This window comes from Lineus longissimus, chromosome 3, assembly GCF_910592395.1.
Source record: "Lineus longissimus chromosome 3, tnLinLong1.2, whole genome shotgun sequence".
Classification (NCBI taxonomy): domain Eukaryota; kingdom Metazoa; phylum Nemertea; class Pilidiophora; order Heteronemertea; family Lineidae; genus Lineus; species Lineus longissimus.
This window is the reverse complement of record NC_088310.1, coordinates 13,546,631-13,562,381: the sequence shown is the minus strand read 5'-3', so window position 1 is coordinate 13,562,381 and position 15,751 is coordinate 13,546,631. Positions and strand designations below refer to the sequence as shown.

The window sequence follows — 15,751 nt, the reverse complement described above, 5'->3', positions numbered from 1 at the left end:
ATGTCAATCCCGACTAAAAGAACCTGCGTGCAGCGATCATTTTTGATCGGGTCGATGCATTAAAAACGCGCTGCGCGATGGCGAGAACCTTCACTGTGACGTTACTGTGAAGGCACTGCTTGTGGTGGTTCTAATTCTTTTATCAAATTCGCTTCATTATTTTACCAGACTTTTATGATAATCCAAGGACTTTTATTTGCAATTTTACAGCAAATTCTTTTGCGTCATCTTCTCTCAAGTTTCACTTACTCGTAAACTAAGCAGTTAAAAAGCCGTCGCAATTTCCCAGCAGACCAACTTTATTAAAAGGTGGAGATGATGCTCAAATATTTCCAAATCTGCGATCAATTAAAAATTTTGCGATAAAAGCAAGATCACTGTCCGCACACACTGACCGCCACATTTCTATTTGCTGATGTGTTAGCGACAACACTACGCTGCAGTTATATTGCCTAGCAGAAATCGAGGAGTCCATGTAAAGTCTTTATATAGTTGGTCCGCTCTGAGGGGTCCTAATAAATCCATCTTGTCAGGTCCAACTTTTTGTTGACCCAAGGGCTATCTGAAAACAGGTCTTGGGGCAAACCATGCTTTGTCAACGAAATACCTTTTGCTTTGTGGTTATAAATGACGATTGTCAGATTAATTTTGTTCCATTCTGGTTGTCGAGCAAGGGATTAGCCTCCGGTCGGCCATCGTGTTGGTCTTAACAAATCAGTATCAACAAAGTTAATTCTGCTTGTATTTTAAAGAAAGGATTGCACAACGAGACGCTCGTGAGGTAGCACTTACGAGTAATCCCTAGTAAGCATGGTAATCAGCGACGGCACGTGGCTCGTTGCGCATCACCTCAACACTGCGACACAAATTTTAAAACGGCCGCCCAGCAGCCGGACAAATCATCTATAGCGTGATCAATGTTTTTTTCCACAATTATGCGCACAAAATGTCCATATTATTAGCAGGAATGGCAGGGCTCGCGAGGCATATCGCAAAAGTTACTGCCAGTCATGCCAATGGCAGATGACGATTTTAAGCTTGTAAGCAACAGTGGGATGAATATTGTTTCCACTCGTTGGAATATTATTATTTTGCAGAGCGCCGCGAATATGCCCCAAAATGAATTGTCTTTTTTAATCATTAGCAGAAATCCCTGGTGCAAATAGTGCATGTTACTTCAAAGGTAACCCTCTCAGGATAGGATGACGGACTATTTTTTTATCAAGACGCACGATCTTCAAAATATCAGTGAGATATTAAATGCGCAAAAAAGGGTTCGACATGTCCGAAGGAGGTGTGATGTCATAAAAATAAATGTGCGTGTTGAGGTGTTTAAAGTCTGCGCAATGCAATCCGCGTTTACAATAATATCTGGTTGACATGCCTGTGCTGCTCAATTCCATCTGACTTTGTACAAGTTGTTGTTAACTGCCATGTTGGGGATTTCACATTTATCAGTGAGAACGGTAACAACAGATGTGACCGGCTTCGAATTCGAATTCGAAGACTTTAATGCATTTTTAATTTTAGCTTAATCTAAAATAATTCATTGCTTATACATAAAACACACACATATTGCCTGAAAGAATGTACATGTTCACAGTAGTGTATCTTTTTCTTCTTATGATTTTTTAATGGATGATAACGGCTTTTGTGTAATAAGGAAGAACCTAGTTCATACCGTTTAAAAAAAAGTAAACTCCTAGATTTTGATAACGTAGGATACAGCTGGCGATGGCATGATTACACACAGGTTAAAAGCGTTGGTTATGTGGGCATACATTGTTTGCGCGTGTTGTTAACGTTGAAGGGTGTTGTGACAACCAATGTTACGAAGGTAACAACCGGACATTTACTCGGGACATGCCGTTTTCGAAACCACCTGTAAGAAAAACGATAGAAAACGAGATTTTTCGAGTCCTTTTGTGTTCTACCGCACCTAATTACGATAACATTCAAGTCTTTTCGACACTTTCAGACTCCTACATGCGGTTTCAATAGATGTGATAAGAATGCGGGTTTGCAACACCTATAACGTATTGCAGAACTGAAATAATTGCTCGATCTGAATACCTCTCGAACTCTGTCGAAAAAAATCGAAAAAACGTCTCAAGCAAAAGGATCAAAATTTTCGGTCATTTACGATCGTTTTCGTTAATATTCGACAGGGATTACACCAGCAGTCACAATGGAATTAACTGTTTCGATTTTCTTCGAAACTTTCCGAGTTCTTGCCCAGCATGGCTCGCAGAGGCCGGGTCCAATTCCGTGAGATTTCCGAGAGACGGTTTAATGACCGTGAAGCATTTCGAGTGGTTTTCGAGTGATTTCGAGACCGATGCAGATTCCGAGAGTTTTCTGACAGAAAAACGAGAGTTGCTGTTCATAGTGGTAGCTGTCATCAAAAAAATGAAAATGGACAAATTTTATTGAAAAATGTATTCTATTGATTTGTTTGTACAAATTTTGGGCATCAAATGCCTTAGGTTTACTTTTTTCCCAGACGCCAGGCGTGCCGGCATAATACTTGATAGGTGACTGTCGGAATGTGTTGCCGGCCTTCCACTGATCCTGGAAATAAGCATGGGTTTGGCCACCAGGTGGCTAAAATCATAAACAATAACATGTCTGTGAGAGAGGTGAGCAAAAAAGCCATGGCCATTTCATTCAAAAACTTTAAGTGCGTCTCTGTTCTCACACAAGTTTGAGACATTTAAAATTATGCAATAAAAGTTTGGGGTTGAAACTTCTGTGCCCCAAACAATTTATTTCTTGGAATTTTTTTTTCCCTAGTGAGTACATAACTTTACCTATTGTCCAATTAGGATATGTATAGCGTACAGTGTGACATCACAGAATGAAACCCAACAAAATGGCAGAGAGAATATGCTATGGTGCTCTTAAGCGATCACAATTCTTCAATAACGGCACGACAGTATTATTTCCAACATGACAATATCAATATTGTCGTGGTGATATTCAGCACGTCAAGTATTAACAAACAGCGCTTGAAAGCGATTGCAACTTTAAAACTTGGTTAGTCACGCCTACAAGTTTCTGTGAATTCTTCTTACATATTGATTGGCTGCAGCTCATCAATCAACGTCATTGTTACAACTAGGTTGCATGCTATATACCTCATTTTCATGAGTCGGCAGCGACCAATTTGATTTGATGCAATGCGGTAGAATGTCAACATGACAATATTAATATTGTCAGGTCAGTATTAGTATGGGCATGCGGTTATTGTGGAATTGTGATTGTTTTTGTGCGCCCTGATATGCTTAAATATTATATCTGTGCAGTGAAAGGTGAGAAATGGACTGTTTTGCCACTCTTTGTTCTTTCCTCTTCACCTTCTTCTTACAGCCCCGTTGAGCTGATGCAAATCAAAGGATGCATGTCAAGAGCAAGAGCGATTGAGCTCCATCGGTTCATCAGACACAAGTTTGATTTGCAGCTGTTGCCCAATCCTACAGACGAATAACACGGTTCATTTGGGAAAGGTTCGATTCACAGAAGCTGCCCAACGAATTTGATTCACCGATGCTGCCCAATATTGATTCGTAAATGCTGCCCAATGATATGGACTAGAAACATGGTTCATCAGGCGTGAGTTTTATCCGGAGATGCTGCCCTGAATAGTATACTGATAAAACACAATAATCAATTGAAAACATAAATTTGAAGAAAGTTTGCGTCCATTGATGACGGCTAGATTTAAAGAGATTTTCTTATTTGATGAGTGATAGAACAGAATTTAGCCACAAGATTAATTTTGCCCTTCAGCCGTTAAAAGGTGTAAAATTATTTTGTTTTCTGCAGATAACTTGTTTTTTTTAAACCAAGCTTTTCATTATTTGACCTAACTTTCAAGGTCACAGAAGTCAAAGAGCATAAATTGGCTGTTTGAGTGTAACTATGGCACTTTCTTAACCGAAAAGCTATGAACTTGAAATTTGGTACACATGACTCCCTATCTCATTTGACCTCTGGCACTGAATTTTGATCCGAACTGATTCTCGACTTAGCCACCAGGAGGCCAAAACTAAAAAAGGTAAAAGGTGCAATATCTCACTTATTAGTGATTTGTTTGCAATGATATTTTTATGGTAGATACTCTGAGAAAGGATCCATCACATCATACTGACTTTGGTTTGACCTATATACTATAATGTATCATGTTTCTTTACCAGGATGAATTCCTAACCACCAAATATCTGAAATGGTGCTAAACTTAACCCTTTAGTTAACCGAAATCGGGAAAGAAGAACACATGTTTTCTCTATAAATTCGCACTTTATTATTGGTAAATGATTCCGATCTGGCGACTCCGTTCCGTCGTCTGCTACAAGAGAGCGAGAGCCAGCCCTGAACGCACGCAGGCCTCGATACAACTCCGCAAGCAGCGGCTGCATATAAAAGGTGGAATACCACACCGACACATATCTATAAGGTGAGCACAATGGCCCATGGCCGTTTCATTTATAATTATCATTATAATCTATGCCAAGGCTGGACCAAACCTTGAGCCGCATAGTTCTATGATCAGCCATGAAAATTAAAAGTGACTCGCTGTTACCAGGGTTGGGCCACAGCTGGCCTTGCTCGGTTGTACCAGGGTTGAACCACAGTTGGCCCAACTCTGGTACCAGTGCCATTACAAAAATAATTTTTCGGAAAATTTTGGGATAGCATACAGACTTATTGGATATATATTAATGTAACATACCTGATAATTTGGTTTTCTATTCTTGCAATTCTGTCCTCTATTGGCTAGGCTGGTTTTGCTGAGATACCGCACATTTTGTGACATAAACAACACTAATGAAGAATGTAGGAATTTCTATTACCTATCGCCATCACCTTTTTCTTGACCTGTTTTGCTTTCGCAATGACTAATTCTTCATCCTGGCCATATGATCAAGCCTAAACCTACTTTCTCTTTTGAACGCGTGCTAGGCTCTTTGAATTAAATCCACTGCATTACTCATTGCCATGACAAAAAAAGTTGGTGAAATTTTGATTTCGGACCAAGTTATTGTGACGTTATCTCTCTTAAAAAGAATTCCAAGGCTGCTGGCTACCACAGGCCGTTTCTTCATACTGGTCACATGACCTTGCCTGAACCTTTTCTGTCTCCCGACCAGGTGCTAGAAACTGAATTTAAGTCACTGGATGACAAATGGCCATTGGAGAAAATATAGTTTTCAGACAGATTTATTAGGTATACAACAATGTGATCTATACCTGATAATTTGGTCTGCTATTCTTACCATTCTGTCCTTTGTTCGCTTGGCTGGCTTTGCTGTGATTCCTGACGTATTGTGATCCAAACAACCCATAGGAAGAATATTGAAATTTCAAAACAAGCAAGCGCAGCCTCACCTTTTCCTCCTGTATGGTTTTGTGCTAGAGCTATTTCCACATCCTTGCCATATTACCTTGCCTAAACCTTTTCTATCTCCTAACTTTTAGTTCAGCCACTGGATGCCAAATGACCGTGACAAAAAAATGGTTTGGATAAAATATGGTTTTTAGACAGATTTATTAGTTATACATTAATGTTATGTATACCTGATAGTGATAAATGATAGTGAACTATTAAGAGTTACATTTTTGATCAACATACTACTATACGACTTATCTTTTGCGTAAACTGAGTAAATACGTTCACCGTTATCCTCATGTTGTCTACGCACACACCTTTTGGCAGCATGTTCAAAAAAGGCTTGAGTCTCTGCCAGCGTCGATTTCTTTTCTGACGGATGTAATGGGTGTTTACTCTAAAACCCCGAATACATGGTCTGAAGCTCCGCCCCCATTCATTGCAATGGAGCCTATTCTTCATGGTTCACTGTTAGGGTATCAAGGTGCAAGTCATGATGAATTTATTTTTTTCCCTAGTATCAATTCTAAAGAAACGACACATGACAATGGGTCTCTTTTATTAGAAGAAATGGGCCTATACTACAACCAGTGATGTCAGCCAAGATCAGAGCGTGATTATGACACATGCGACTCCATTGGCCGATATCATTGATAAAAGAATAATACCTGACTTATTGGCCCATCCCCGTTCAAAACCATTGTAATGAATGGGGGCGGTGCCTCAGACCTTGTATTCGAATTTTTTGGAGTGTATAGATATAATGTATACCTGGTTTGCTATTCTTCACATTCTGTCAACTCTTGGCTGGAATGGTTTTGCTGTGATGCTCGACATGACTTATAAATGATGGTGATGATAATATCAATGTTAAATTTAGGAGATTTTGTTTTCAGACAGAGCTATTGGGTATAATGTAGTGTATGCCTGTTAATTAGGTTCGCCATTTGTGCGATTCTGCCTACCTATGTTTGGTTTTGCTCAAATGCTGGACACGTTGTGATCTAAAACACCAAATTGAATAATGTATAATTGCAATGAAAAACAAACAAACTCCCTGCCACCTTTATCATTTCCTTGGCCTATGTCTTTGCCAACAAAATGGCTATTACACATTCTGGCCAAACAATTTCCCCCTCCTGATATGCAAAATTCTTTACAATTAAAGCCACTGGATGCTTAATTGTCATAAGAAAAGAAAATTGGATTTCAGACAGTGTTGCAATTCACTGATGCAGGACAGGTGCCAGACATGTTGTGATCTCAACAACACCCATAAAGAATATAGGAATTTTTAATTGAAAAAACAAGATACCTGACATCATCTCCTTTTTCTTAATCTAGATATTTTTTCTTGCGCAGTGGCTATTTCTTCATCCTGGCCAATGGCAAATTCCAAATTCCCAGAGGAGTTGCGGAATCGCGTGATTAGATTGTTGTGTTGCTTTTCAAGCACTGAAACAGTTTCGCTTTTAGGGATGATAGTGAAGAATTTTGATCAAAATACTATTCGACTTGTCTTTTGTGGGCAAATACTCCCACTGTCATCCTCCTCGTCGCGGAACTATGCACAAACCTATCGGCAGCTTCAAAAAAGGTTAGAGTCTCTGCCAGTGTCGATTTTTAGCTCAGCTGACTAAGTCAGCCGAGCTTGTCAAATAAGTTGTTCAGTGGCGTCCGTCTGTCCATCCATCCATCCATCCATCCATCCATCCATCCATCCATCCATCCATCCATCCGTCCGTTAAACCCATGGTGCACATTTTGTAACCGTAAGACCTAGAGACTTCAATTTTGCATTTCTGGATACTTCTGATCAAACTCTACTTTCAAAACAAAATTTGTCGCCATTCGACCTACTTCCTGCGAGCGAGAGTGCATGAAGGAAACTGGCCTATATCGGCCTAGGAGCAGCAGAATTAGTCGAAATATGCTCTAATATTAAGATAAAATTCTTGAAAATCTATTTTATTGAGAAAAAGTTCAAAATTTTAACAGGAGAGGGCGCTACCTGCCTTTTAATTATTTCTGCCGATTCAAATTCCCGCCCGATGACGTCAGCCATCAATGAAGTCTCCTATTTGCCAGTTCTCAAAACATGGCAGCTACACAACAAAAGCAGTAGCTCCAGGAATAAATCACTGTTCACTTCAGCTTCGTAATCGATTGTACCCCCACTTTATTGTGTTTTGTGTGGTGTTCCTATTCAATCAACGATGTAAGGCCTTATTATGTTGGTTTTAATTGAGAAGGTGCATTATAAGCGGCGTACGAAATACCGAAGCGGAGACAAAATGGCGGCATGTTGTTTACGCTATGTGCAATAATCTTGGAGCTCAATGACACTCAAGTACCCAATTTTCTGCTTAAAAAGTAGTCTGGTAGGCGATATTATCACTAGTTCGTTTCAGTGGTAGTCATAAGGTCTTTAGGGACTAAATTCAGAAATTAGTTCTTGAATATTTGGCGACATTTCTGTGAAAACGATATCGGAAGTGCATGCTCTGTTCGCGATGACATCGCCGATGTATTTTGAAGTGGAGAATTCCCACAGTATGTGCAGTGAATCGGCATGATTCTGTTCGCCTATTATGTTTTAGTTCTACGATTCTTTCAAGAGTAAAAAGTAGACATTCTAAGCAATACAATAATGTCACTCCCATAAAAATTGATTGGAAATTGAGGGAGCTACGGCATTCTCTTCGGCAACTGGCAGCGCTGAAAAAATACATTGCATACTGTACAGTACCAAATGGCACATTTTAAAAAGCGCTCATTGGACAACGTAGGGAATCACCAGAAATGACGTCATCGCTGGTCTAAATAGAAAACTACGGTGGCGCAGTAGAGCACAAGAAAAGGTTTAGCATTAACTTCGTCATGCAAGCTTCAGCAACAAAACGATTTCTCATGAATGATTTATTTGATCATCATCAGCTTGTTTCCCCTGATAGATAAAAAAATGATTTACAATTTCCATCAAAGTTGTCTATTTTGTGTATAGTCACATGTTATTTAGGGTACCCTGTTATTTAACTGGCAAGGAGCCAAGCAGTTTTGAATATTCGCAGGAAAATATTTCGTACTTGTAAACGAGGCTATGACAATGAGTATCCTCATTCATGGCATAAACTTCATGTTTCGGTAAATATTTTCATACGATGATTTCACCCGAATTGTGGTCAGGATTGAGGAATGAACAGTGGCATAATTATGTCAACCAAAAACATTGGTACCGTAGTGAACGCAAAAGGATATCAAATACCATGGAGCATGCCATTTTCATGCATAATGAACTAAACACCGGGACGATATTAATGATATTAACTCAGCTGAGCGCCAGGCCCTTGGGCCTCTTGTTTTCTGACTGATGTATTGGGTATATTGCTGAAATTAAAAATGATACAGGTGTCTCATCGAGTTATAGTGATTGAAAAGTCTACACCTTTAGATTGAAAAGTCTACACATCATCATTATCATCACCTCCAAAAAAAAAACCAAATTTTTTTTTTAAAAGCATGCCAGAAAAATGCCTGTCAACCAACAATTATTTTAAAAATTATTTGACAATTATTTTGTGAAAAATAACAGTCATCATGGTTCACACATTTTCTTTTAATAAAATCTTGTTGACGGCGAATTGGTTGTCTGTTGTTAATTTTTGTGTAGCCTTACTATATGGTCGCGTGGAAGCTGTTGTCCAGAAGCATTAAGTTTTGTCATGTTACCACCCTTCCCTGAATTAAATGTAGTAGAGGACAGGACTTATGGCCATACAGGACACTTGGACATCAAAGGGTAATGTTGATTATTCTTCTTAAGGCGATCCATGTTAGTGGTCTAGCAAGCAATATTTTTGAAGAAAAGGGAGGAAAAAGAATTTAACCTACCGTTGCCCAGACCAGTCCTGGAGCAAGCCCAGCTAGGAATTGGCTGTTGTTTTTGGCTTATCGTAGGGAAGTCTATACAATAGTGAGCTTTCGCACCGGCACGGTTAGCCACACGACGACATTTAGGTCATCAGAATTTGCGCTCTAGTGACGCGTGCACACACGTTTTTCAGATAGTCTATCCGCAAGCAGCTCATTGCGCGTATGTAAAAAAACGGACAGTAAAAGAAGAGTATTTTTTAGTCTTGCATGTAACCAATGAGTCGTCGTTCACACAGCGTTTTCGTTATTCCATAACAAAAAAAAAAGAAATTTGATTTAGCCAGTAAACTAAATATACGTAACTTAGGAGACCAATCGACCTGGGAGCTACGAAAGCATGGTCGTCAACAATGGTACTGTCCGGATTGGTCTGCCTCATGATAGGCCTGAACGGCCTTACTTGCGAAACGGTTCAAAACAAACCGTCTTACCTGTTGCGGATACACATGGCTAAATGTAGTCGGCTTGACTAACCGTGCAGTGCGAAAGCTCGCTAATAGAGACCTTTGGCAGGACGTTTTCCGTGAACGTCCCGGCAGTTAATGTGTACTTCGTAGACGCTTATTCACGGCCGTTAGCTAGGTAATTTTTACTTGTGGAGAAATCCCTCGGTCTTGTTACTATGAATAGCCTGCCGACCACCGCGCCAACGGCGGGTTGAGTAACCAAAGTGGCTTGGTATATAATAAGGAATACGACCAGGAGACCCGGGCTTGCGATTTTCCACGTTCATCCTTAAACACGAAAGGTATGTCTAAGTATATGATGATGCATATTCTTATGTCTCGTGCATTATTTCCTCACTTTAAAGCGTTTTATCGACGCAAAACAATTTAAACAGATAATATCATTCTCAGTGCGATGGCGGCGGGGGGGAGAACAACAGTCGCCCTGTACAAAATGTACAGTGAATGTATACGTCGGTAATAGCGCACACTCCCGTTGCTGTCCAAGCCGAACACCAGCTCCTGGTTATACCACCTGGTCACATGTACTGAATCAGATGTTGGGGTTAACCCTCCAACACCTGTCTGGTTGTTCCAAAGAAGTCAGCTGGAAATCAAAAGATAGGGAACTAACTACAGTTGAAATAGGCTTATTGATATTTATTGATTAACTTGAGAATCAAATTACTTTAGTAACCACAACTAACTACGGTTTCTGGACTTTGCCTTCGAATTAATTTCACAGTACTAGCAAATGAAGAACTATGTCAGCTACAGTTCTCTCTTCACATGGGTACATGTGACCCTTGGGCACAAGTGGCTGTGTGAATTGAGAACTATGCTGATATTGTTCTGCGTTTTGCCAGTACTGGTGAATTTGCTGCAAAGGGTCGGCCCAGAATCACCCCTCATCTCAACTCTGATGGCTTTTTGTCCAAACAAAGAATTAATTTCTAATTTTTAAGAGTTTTTTTCCACATTGGTACCACCATGTGCATGGATGACAACTACCTATATGGGACAGTACTTATTGTTACACTGTAAATATAGCATTGTCTTGCCTCAGTTATGTTCTTCAACTGTATTTTCTTTTTCAGTATCATTATCATCAACATGGCAAGTCCAGTAATAATAGATCTGACAGTGTCCACGGAGTCATCAGACTCAATGTCTGACTCAATGATCAACCCAAAGCGCAGAAAGAAACTTGTCCACCGCCGGAAGTCAACGCCGAGTCCTAAGACAGTGGAGAAGACCAGTTCCACATGTGCAAGTCAGACTGTCATGACTGGGCCCCTCAAGAGTGTTTCAAGAGCAGTGAGAGACCACTGGATTGAGCTGCATCTTGCATGCCATGGAAGGTTCAAGGACGTGGTTGAAATTCCACCATCAACCAAGGCAACACAGTCACCTTGGACAGGAGACATGTGTCTCGAACTGGACACTGCTGTAAATTTCTATCCTGGCAATTAATATCTAAAGAAAACCTAAATCTTGCCTTAGTCATTCTGATAGCAATGCATGTACATTACGTGATCCAAAAAGTTTGCAACCCACTGCATAGTTCATCAAATTGTATTTGCAGAATGTTCAAATGAAACCTAGGAGTATTATCAAATCATGTTTTGTGTTGCAAGCATTTTAGGTCAACTGAGAAGGCTGCTATGTGGAAGTCAGTAAGGGAGCGTAGCAAAAATATGTACATCAAAAAGAAACTAACTTGTTTAGTTTCTCTCCAGCCCCCCCCCCCCCCTCTCTGAGAAACTAAATTCTGGGTGAATTTTGACGTTCATATTCACACATAATTAACACAGGGAGTAAGGCAAACAATCACTATTTAGACCCATCCCCATCATGACTAGGAGTCAGTAGACTTTTAGATCCATGCCCATCAAGACTAGGCAGTCAGAAGTTGATTTTTTTAATGTGTCCAAAAAATTTTCAGAGAAACGAAATGACCCTTTGACCCCCTCCCCCCCCAAACGAAAAATTTCATTTTTTATTGACGTGTTTCATTTTTGCTACTGTCCCTAAGCTCCCTGTAATTATCAGATTCGTTGCAAAACCCATCCTTATTTAGGTTGGGCGGCTTTGCATTTCTGACAATATCCCTTTGCATACCTGCCACCACACCCAGAAACAGAACACTTTCTTTTCTTAGGTGGGGATATGTCATCCTTGGAGGTGGTTGAACGAATGTAGTGTTCCCTGAAAATCAAAGACGCCTTCTGTGTTTTGCAACGAATCTGACAGAACTGGCGACACTTGTCATTCATGAGTTTGTGAATGGACTCGAATCCTGACTCTGTGAACATGCCTACTGACCTCCATTTAACTGCAAACTGAGGTACATGAAAGATAAGGATGTGCAATTTAGGGGTAACTGTTTGGTCAGGGAATAGCCGGGGATAAAGGGAACCCAAGTCCCAGCAAAGGGAGCACAGACATTCTATTTCTGTCTGTGTAAGAAAAGTAGACTTGAAAAGCAGTGGGTGAATTTTACTCAAAACCTCAAGGATGCAATAGAACTTATCCTGTTGAGATGGGTGGTTCTGAAATGCACTCACAAGGATTTTGGGGTTATTTCTTTCTGCTGAAATGGTCAACATCTTATGGACATGGTTACCAACAAAGCATTGTGAGTGATAGGCTTGCTTGTCAACGCCTATACTTTTCAGGCTGCATTCCAGGGAGGAAGAAATTGGTCCCATCTCACCTAGAATGGTGGACCGTTTGGCTGATAGGGTAGCTTGCAAGAAGTCCAAATGATTAGAAGCGGTGGCGAGTTCCTCCTCAGACTGTGAAATAATAGATGCCAGATGTGTGGACATGTCTAACCCATTGGTATCTGATAGACACATGGGACAACTGTAGGGATCACCATCCTTAAGAACTGATGAATCAGTAATACCCAGGCAAATCTGATGATACCATTGCTGACATACATCACAAGAGGGCCACTGAATGCCACTCTCTTCAGCTGATGTCATCACTTTGGCTGATTTGGTGTGGATTATGCAAAAGGTCGCAGCACATTTGGCCTCTACACCTGCCCTTCTTCTAGGCTGCTTTGTCTGCTGGACTTCATTAAATCCCTTCACAACAGACTTTTCATTTTGAACACGGACCTGTAGAGCAGACACAACATCTTTTTGATGTTCCACAGACTTTGTCAACTGTATCCAACACTCCTCAGCACTTTCATTTCCAGAGGTTTGGTCAAGGGACTTGGCAGTTAGTTCCATCTTTTTGTACAAGTCTTGAACAACCCCAAGGTAAATGTGCAAAGGAAGGGGTGCAACTTGGTCAATTGGGACCGGAAAAAGAGCATCAGCATATATGCTGTGGTGATCCTTTGCATTTACCTTGGGGTCGCCCGGTCTTGCCAGACACTGTGCCAAGTCATCCCTGACCATCTCTAGTGTGCGAGGAGTGAAGGCACAGCTATCATTATCCACAAATTCCCCTGTGGCCTCATTACGAACTTTTGGGGAATGGGTCAACCCGTTAGTGATACGCAAGTTGGCAAGGGGCACCAAACAAAACAAGCAAGGGAACTTGGCATTAGCTCCCATGTGCCCGAAAATACTACATAGGAATTTATAGTCACCAACGACAAATTTTCTGACGTTTTTGAATTCACCCTGTGCAGTCTGAACATTTTCCAGGTGGGCAAATTGGGTGGTATAAAGGGAGAACATCTGCCACAGATTAGTGGCATAATCTGTGGCTTCAAAAAATGAAACTATCTGGGTTCTTTCAGCGCTATTGCCTTCCTTGAGATTGGCAATCTGAAAGCATAGTTTTGTGGATGTACCCCCTTTATCACCACCTAATTTAATCCACACCTCATTCTGAAAATGTTCCGACTCCACAAAGTTACCCGATTCTTACCCGAGTGCCTCCTTCATTCATACATCTTGTACTTTGACATTTAACTCAAGATACCCATCTTTGAATATTTTTAGTATACCAAGTACCGGTACTACAATGTCAATGTACTGAAGTCATGTTCTTGTAGTGTTATTGGCTTTCAATTATCTTGTCAAAATACCACTTGGTTCTCGCAAAATCTCAATAAAAACAAATGCTATTGCATGTATTGCATATTCTAACAGCTATCCACTGTATCGATTTATCCATCATCTGTACTATTTGTCACAAAAATGTTATATTATGTAAATCATATTTCATTACATAATGCACACTGCCAATTACTGCTGAACCATTCATATGTCATTTAAATAAATAATTTTCAACTTTTTAAAACCGTCTTATAGTACTGTTCTTGTCACTTAGCTGAACCAATTGCTCTATAGCATGAAATTTCCAGAAATGCCCCAGGGACTGAAAAGTGCTGTTTTAACAGAGAGGTGTCCTAATCTGAGAAGTCGAGTTGAATGGAAACAACCAATTTGGAACCAAAAACTACTGTCCTTATAAAAGAGGTTGTCCTCAATAGAAAGGTGTCCACAAGAAGTAGGTCCACTGTATATGAAAGTACAAACCCTGGTACATGTAGTGACATCATCTACTCCTCGATGTGGACACCTGCAAATGCAGCGACAATGGGTGATATGAATAAAGACTAGCAAATGCTTTTATCAAAAACTCCATGTACATTTACACTAGGCCTTTCTGTACAAAATTGAAGTAAAAGCATTTGCTAGTCTTTATTCATATCACCCAATGTCACATCAGTTATTTAATTCATCGTCCTTTGTGCAGATGGCACCACCCATCAAGCATGTTGGTGACGAATAGTGTCGCAGCATTTCGTCACCGAGCTTACACAAAAATGCACTGTCATTCATTCAGCCATAAGTGTAAGACTGTAGGGTTGTTTCCAACCAAAACATGTTCGAAATGTGTCAAGCATTCGGAACACCCAAAGACTGATTAGAGAAGTCAAAATTGAATGGAAACAACCAATTTGGGACCAAAACTAGTGTCCTTATTGGAAAGGTTGTCTTTAATAGAGAGGTGTCTACTAACGGAGGTTCCACTGTATATAATGTAGGAACCCTGGTTGTGACATTGTCCATTCCTCCAGCTGCACACCACCAAATCCACAACAATGTCACACCAGTTATTTAGTTCATCATGCTTTGCGCTAGATGGCACCAACTGTCAGGCATGTTGATGAATATAGAAGATAAGTGTCCCTGCATTTGGTCTCAAACCCAGGTTGTGACGTTGTCCTCAGGCTGTTCATTCATATCTTTGGAATAGGTTGGCCAAGCCTCATGGTAGAGTTTGCTAGTAAATTTCGTCTTGGTGTTTTGAATGGTTGACACATTCTCAACTTGTCAATTCTTGACAACTTGTCAATTCTTGACAGGAAACAACCTTATGGCTGAATAAATGGTCCTGGTCTCCAGTCATCTGCAGCCATTAGGGTATTCATTCTTTTGCTGGCTGCTTCATTCTCTGCTAGTTGAAAATGGGTCATCCTAAACATCATCCACAAGGATTTTAGTCATTAATTGCAATAAATTGTTATGATCATAAATTCACAAACATCATAGACTACCTGTGATAGATGCCGATTGTTTCAAATAGTTGCCACATTTCGAACTTTTCATAGCTGGCATAACGCTGCAGTCCTACACTTACATGAATGCATGAAACTCTCCATCAAATCGTGTGCCGTAAACTGCCATAGCCAATACAATCGCCATGCCCCCCACGACAATTTTACTTCCTTTTGCTTACCAGATAAGAAAGACTGTATAGCTGATTACTATATATATTAGAACTTTGTAGGTCAACACTGCTGAATACTACATACCTATTTATGATCACCAATCTTCTCCCACTCTTTCTTCTTACCGAATGTGTCCACACTGCACTTATGGTCATTGTACTTTCATCTTATGTAAAATGTAACTTTTTACACGGTTTCAATAAACGATTTGTAATTTGTATTGTAAATTATAAATTTCACTAATAATTTGACGCCGCCAATTCCACTGGTCTTCGA

General features: G+C 40.2%; 1 protein-coding gene across 1 annotated transcript in view; it reads left to right on the top strand.

Annotated features, from left to right (window-relative positions):
- The window catches only part of LOC135484794 (uncharacterized), a 266,119-nt gene extending 257,100 nt beyond the window's left edge, over positions 1 to 9,019 (top strand). The window contains exon 23 of the mRNA XM_064766477.1: positions 3,370 to 9,019. Within this exon, the coding sequence (XP_064622547.1) occupies positions 3,370 to 3,487 (118 nt within the window). The 3' untranslated portion in view covers positions 3,488 to 9,019. The remainder of the gene's footprint in view (positions 1 to 3,369) is intronic.
- The last annotated feature ends 6,732 nt before the right edge of the window (positions 9,020 to 15,751 follow it).